The sequence below is a fragment of the Ammospiza caudacuta genome, chromosome 24 (assembly GCF_027887145.1).
Source record: "Ammospiza caudacuta isolate bAmmCau1 chromosome 24, bAmmCau1.pri, whole genome shotgun sequence".
NCBI classification, from domain to species: Eukaryota; Metazoa; Chordata; class Aves; order Passeriformes; family Passerellidae; genus Ammospiza; species Ammospiza caudacuta.
Window position 1 is genome coordinate 4052014 of NC_080616.1, and position 5773 is coordinate 4057786.

General features: G+C 60.8%; 1 protein-coding gene across 1 annotated transcript; it reads left to right on the top strand.

Moving 5' to 3' along the window:
- Positions 1–361: 361 nt before the first annotated feature.
- Positions 362–5093, top strand: CDKN1A (cyclin dependent kinase inhibitor 1A). Its single transcript, XM_058819423.1, has 3 exons — positions 362–437; positions 2810–3226; positions 3909–5093. The coding sequence occupies exons 2-3, from the start codon at positions 2818–2820 to the stop codon at positions 3956–3958; spliced, it is 459 nt and encodes a 152-aa protein (XP_058675406.1). The 5' UTR covers positions 362–437; positions 2810–2817; the 3' UTR covers positions 3959–5093.
- The last annotated feature ends 680 nt before the right edge of the window (positions 5094–5773 follow it).

A 5773-nucleotide genomic window follows, 5' to 3' on the forward strand; every position in this document is an offset into this window, starting at 1 on the left:
CCCCCTATCCCCTGGTGGGGGTCCCTCCATCTCCTGCTACAGGGGCGTCCAACACTCCCCAAGGAGGGGGGTCCCGGTATCCCCTAACCCAGCTCCGCGCTGTCCCTAGCAAGGGGGTCCCGGTGCCCACGGTCCTGGCATGGCCGGGTCTCCCCTGGCACCGCGCACATTCCCGGGAGCCGGGATGGGAGAGGAAAGGGCGATGGGGGCGAGAACGCACACGCAGAGCGGGGGAGAGGAAAGGGCGATGGGGGCGAGAACGCACACGCAGAGCGGGGGAGAGGAAAGGGCGATGGGGGCGAGAACGCACACGCAGAGCGGGGCCGCTCCGGGGCGGGGCGGGAGGGAAATCCCGGGCGACGCCGGGCCCGGCTCCTCCCCGTCCTCGCTTAAAAGGCGGGGACGCGCCAAGCTCGGACAGACGCGCGGAGCCGGCGGTGAGTGCGGGCGGGGCTGGGCACGGCCGGGCCGGGCGGCTCCGCTCCTGCGCTGCCCGGGAAGGGAAGGAGGGCAGGAGGGCGAGCGAGCGCCGCTTTCCCCGGGGAGCGCCGGTGCCTGGAGCGGGGGAAACGCCGTAGCGGGGGCGGCTCCGCCTGGAGCCGTGTGCCCGGCGCTGGGAGAGAGCGGGGCCGGGGTGACGGTGCTGAGGGTGGCGGTGCCGGGGGTGGCGATGCCGGGGCTGGCGGTGCCCGGGGGTGGCGGTGGCGGTGCGGAGCCCCCCGGGGATCCGGAGCCCCCGGGCTGGGCCACGCTCGCCCCCCGGTGGCCGCGGTTCGGTGCCCGGTGTCGTACAGGGTGCGGTGCCCGGTGCTGTGCAGGGTGTGGTGCGGGCGCGGTGCCACCGCCGAGCATCCCGCGGGTCCCGGCCAGCCCCGTGCCAGCCCCCCGGAGCCATCGGTGTCACGAACCGCGCGGAGCAGCGGCTTCAGCCGCTCCCGGATGCGGGTGCCCCCAGCCCCTCCTGCTCGCCCAGCCTTGCCCAAACTGGTGGGACTGGTCCTGGCTGTCGCAGGCGGCTGTGGAGCCCCGCTCGGTGTCCGCAGGGCTGCTCTCATCGCCCAGCTCGGCTGGCGGGGTTTAACGGGGCCGTGCACCTGCCGCTCCCTCGCCCCAGTCCCGGGGTTCGCTCCGGTGCCGGGAGCTCGGGGCTGCGGCGGGGCAGAGGGCGCTGGAAGCGGCACCAGCCCCATGGGAGGGGACGATGACCCGGCGCCGGTGCCGGTCCCTCCCTCGCTGGTGGCTTTGGCAATCTGCAGCCGTGAGTCAGGGCCAGGCTGTTATCTCGAGGCTCCAGGGTGGCACCTGAGTGGCGTCGGTGACCTGGGAATGGGGACATGGGCTCGTGACGCGGGCGGGGAGGGCCGGGGGTGTCTGGCCATGATGACAGAACGTGTCCCCCTCTCCCACCACCTGCCCGGGCTTGCCTGGACATGCTGGGACTTGCCTGGCAGTGAGGTCACCCCTGTCTGTGCGCTCGCACTGCCCGGAGATAGGAAGCTGGATTGCTATTTTTACTCGGGGTGCTGGGTCTGAGCCCGGGGTGCCCACGGGGGTGACCAAAGGGACTGAATGTGGCCCCCCAGCCCCCCCCGCTGGCACACTGGGTTGGTGACATGCCTGGTAATAGGATCACTGAATCTTTAAGGCTGGAAAATTCACCTTTTTGCAGAGACCTCCAAGATCCTCGAGTCCAAAATCTGACTGATCCTCACCCTGTCAGCTAGACCAGAGCTCTGGGTTCTACATTCAGTTGTTTCTTGCACATTTCAAGGGTGGAATGTGGGGAAGACAGTGTGGCCCTGGCAATCCAGAGGGGCTGCAGGTGCTGAGTTTGGGGAGAAATCTTCCCTGCAGGAGGCTGAGAAGTCGCTTCTTGGAGAAGTTTGGTGATGGGGAGGATCTTTTGTGGCCTGGCTTTGAGAGTCCCAGATTAGGTGGGAAATGGGAGCTGTGAATATTCCTTTTTAAAGCTGATTTAATGAGTGTGGCTGTTGCAGTAAGGGCAAGCCTTAGCTCCGAAAACTCAAATCCCAGAGCGGTGCTGCCTCTTATCAGCTGGACTCGATGATCTTGTAGGTGTTTTCCAACCTAAACAATTCTGATTCTGTGTCGAGGTTCCTCATAAGTGGGGTGTAGTGAGGGGTCCATTATCCCCACATGTGTGTCAGGGGAAGTTCTGCTCGGATGAAAAGGCTTTGTCACTTTCTGGGAAGGTCAAGGCTTTTGGCACCGATTTGAAAAAAAACAAACAAGGTCTTGTTTCTGGTTACCCAACAGCTCCTTGCAGATAAGGAGGGTGGTTAACAAAGTGGTCAAGCTTGTGGCATGTTCTTGCAGCTGCTTGAAGGTTTCCTTACAACCGGGTCTGAGTTCTTGAGATGAAGAAACTGGCCAGAAAAACATCCTGTTGCTTCACTTGCCCGTGTGCCAACTTGCCCTTGCCTGCGTGGAGGTGGGGATGAGCAGGCTGGGGACCAGGGGAGCATCATCCAGCTGTGGCTCTGAGGCTGGCACCCCGAGGGCTGTTGTGGGTGGAGCAGTGAGGTGCTGGATGCTCTGACCTGGCAGGGCTTTGCCTGCTGGAGGGGGAGCAGGGAATGTTGAATCTGCACCTTCCCCACCTCCTGTCTCGCGCTGGGCTGTGTCTGACCTCAGCCCTGCTCGAGCCTTTGCTAAAATCTCCAGAATCAGAATCCAGATGTGTCAGTCCCCTCTGGGCTGCCTCAGTGCAGACCCAGCCCAGCTTGTCCTGCCTTGCTTTGCCCTGTGTTTGTTCCTCTCACTGTAACTCGCTCTGCTTTCCCCACAGCCGCCACAATGCCGCTGTCCCAGAGCAGGGCTGGGCAGAGCCCCTGCAGCAGCAAAGCCTGCAGGAACCTCTTTGGCCCCGTGGACCACGAGCAGCTCCAGCAGGACTTTGAGGACAAGATGAAGCAGCAGCTGGAAGAAGCTCAGCAGCGCTGGAACTTCAACTTTGAGACAGAGACTCCCCTGGAAGGGCCCTTCAAGTGGGAGAGGATGCTGGTGGCTGAGCAGGCACCCCAAGAGGTTCACAGCCTGGTCAGGGCTGTCATCAGCAGTGACAGCAGGAGCTCCCTGGCCCACAGGGTGCCCCCCAAGGAGCGTGGTGTTGGCAGGATTTGCCCCGAGGAGGCTCAGCAGAGCTCGAAGGTTTGCAGGGCTGGTTCCCTGCAGGGCTTGAAACGTGGGCAGACCACGATCAAAGGTGAGCACTGGGATTGGTGTCACTACTTGGGGGCTTGGTGGCATTGTCATGGCAGGGACACACAGAGGGGGCTTGGGTGCCAGAGCCCTGCCTGGCTCTTGGGCATGGGGAGTGGTCCCACCCTCCCTGGATGTCTCCTAGGGAAGCAGAGCCCATCTTCCAAAGGGTACAAGGCCACCAACTGGTGCCTATTGGCTGCTGGGGACTGGTGTTGGACCTGTGGGTCTTGGTGCTGAAGATGCCCCCAAATTCATCACCTTCAGTTCCAATGGCCTGACCCAGTCATAGAATCACAGGATATTAAGGGGTTGGAATGGACCTTAAAGATCTTCAAGGTCCCATGGGCAGGAACACCTCCCACTAGCCCAGGTTGCTCAAAGCCTTTATCCAACCTGGCTTTGAACACTTCCAAGGTTGGGGCACCCAGAACCTCCCTGGGCAACCTGTGCCAGTGTCTCACCTCCCTCACAGTGAGAAATTTCTGCCTGTGCTCCATGGTCAGGGCCTGGAGTAGAGCTGCAGCAGAGACAAAGAGCAGAGGCAATGCAGATTTACAGCTCTGCTCTGCAGCAGCTTTGCACGGGGGCTTCAGGGTGAAACCCCCCTGGGCTGGGCTCGGGGTGCCTCCCTGGGGACACCTCCCTCTTCCTGCCCTTTCCAACCCTTTCCTTCTTCCTTACAGACTTCTACAGTGCCAAGAGGAGGATCGTCCCTGCCCGGCCCCAGCCGTGACCCGCTGCCACCCGGAGCGTGGCTCCCCACCCTGAGCTGTGCTGTAGCCATGTAGATCTGTAGTTCCCTATTTATGACTTGCTCTGGGTCCTGAGGGACCTTCACTGTGTGCAATGTAGAGGAGAAGCCCCACGGTGGGGCTGGAGGAGGACTGAGATGGACCTGGTGGGATGAAGGAGCTGCCCTGCCTGCAGAAGTGTCCTGTGCCTGTGGGTCCAAGCACCGTCCTTGTGCTATCCTGCTGTCCTGCTGTGGTCTGTCCCCTGCCTAGGGGCCGGTCCTGGGGGACACTTGTGTCCCAACCACCTGGTGGCACCAGATATCTTTAAGAAATGTCACCCGTGTGGGTTGTGGAGCCCTGGCACAGGGGGTGCCCTCTGTCCCTGCAGGATGGGCTGAGCATTGTCCGTGTGTGGGAGCAGAGTGAGGTGGAGGCTGCTCCTTCCCAGGCTGGGCAGAGGGAGCTGTTCCCTGGACAAACCTTCCCTGGGAGCAGCCATGGGGACCAACGGGAGGCTTTGGGACCCCCTGCACTCTGCTGGCCCCAGATCCCACCATCTCACCCTGTTGTTGGCTTGCTGAGTGGTGCTGCTTGCCCCCGTGCCCCTGCCTGCCCCAACACTGACGCCAGGCTGGGGAGCCCCTGCTTTGCCTCTGCTGGGCTCCTCTAGGAAGAAGAGGAGGTTCTACTATTTCAGCATCAGCAGCAGGGATGATGCTGAAATAAGGAATTGTAGCTTGTTCTCCTGGACTCTTTCTCCTTTGGGGCTGGTGGGGAGAGGACCCTCACTGGCTCTGCTCTGGGACCAAGGATGGCCTGGGGTAGAGGCTGCTCAGTTCCAGCACTGAAGGATGAGTCCCTGAGGGACTCAACACTGTCAGATCTTGGCACTTTCATGGAGTTCATCTGCTGCTCTGCTGGATTTGGACTCTGGAAACTGGTGCAAGATGGTCCCAGGAAGAAAAGGGACAGGGTTGATCTCCTACCTTGCACCACCATGCACTTTGCTGTGGGTGAAGCTGTCAAGCTCCCAGCACTAAATGTTTATTTATATTTAAAATAATCCTATGAAGTTATGTGGGGAGAGGGGTAATACCTGTTTGTCTGTAAGTGTTAACTCTGAATAAACACTTTTGCCTGAATAAACACTGAATGCCTCTGTGCAAAGGCATTCTGGTTAATGTGGGTGATGGGAGCAGGGCCTGGCTAAGGTGGGGATGTTCTAGGGCTGGGGATCCCTTTGGGGGTGTAGCCCTGAGCTGGGATCTGCCTTTGGGAGGGCTGAGAGGGACAAAGCCTTGCCACAACCTCTGTGCTTGACCCCATTCCCTGGGGACCATGGTGTGGTGCTGCCACTGTCCCCAGCAGAAGCCAGAGCCACCTGTGTGGGGTGTCCCTGTGGCTCCTCTGTTGCCCCCATCATTCCCCTGCCCCACTGTGCCCCTGTTCCCCCTAACCCTCAGCACATGGCCATTAGCCATGGGCAAGCTGCTCCCCTCCCTGTGCCTTTAAAGGGTGCTGGGGGCCCACAAGGGTGACCCACGCTGTGGGATGGGGACACAAGAACATGTGGTGGCATTGCTGGTGGCATTTTCACTGAGATCCCAGGGGAATCAGGGATATATCTACCCTGCTTCCTTGGAGGACTGGGCAAGGCTTGGATGCAGACTCAGGTTCTGGTTGATGTGAGAAATGCCCAGATTTGCAGAGGATCCAGATGAAAAGAAAGCTGATAGCAGTTACAACCTCATGTCATTGCTCAGCTGAGGATCCCTAAGGCCTCTGCCTGTCCCTGGAGTGAGGGGTGACATCCT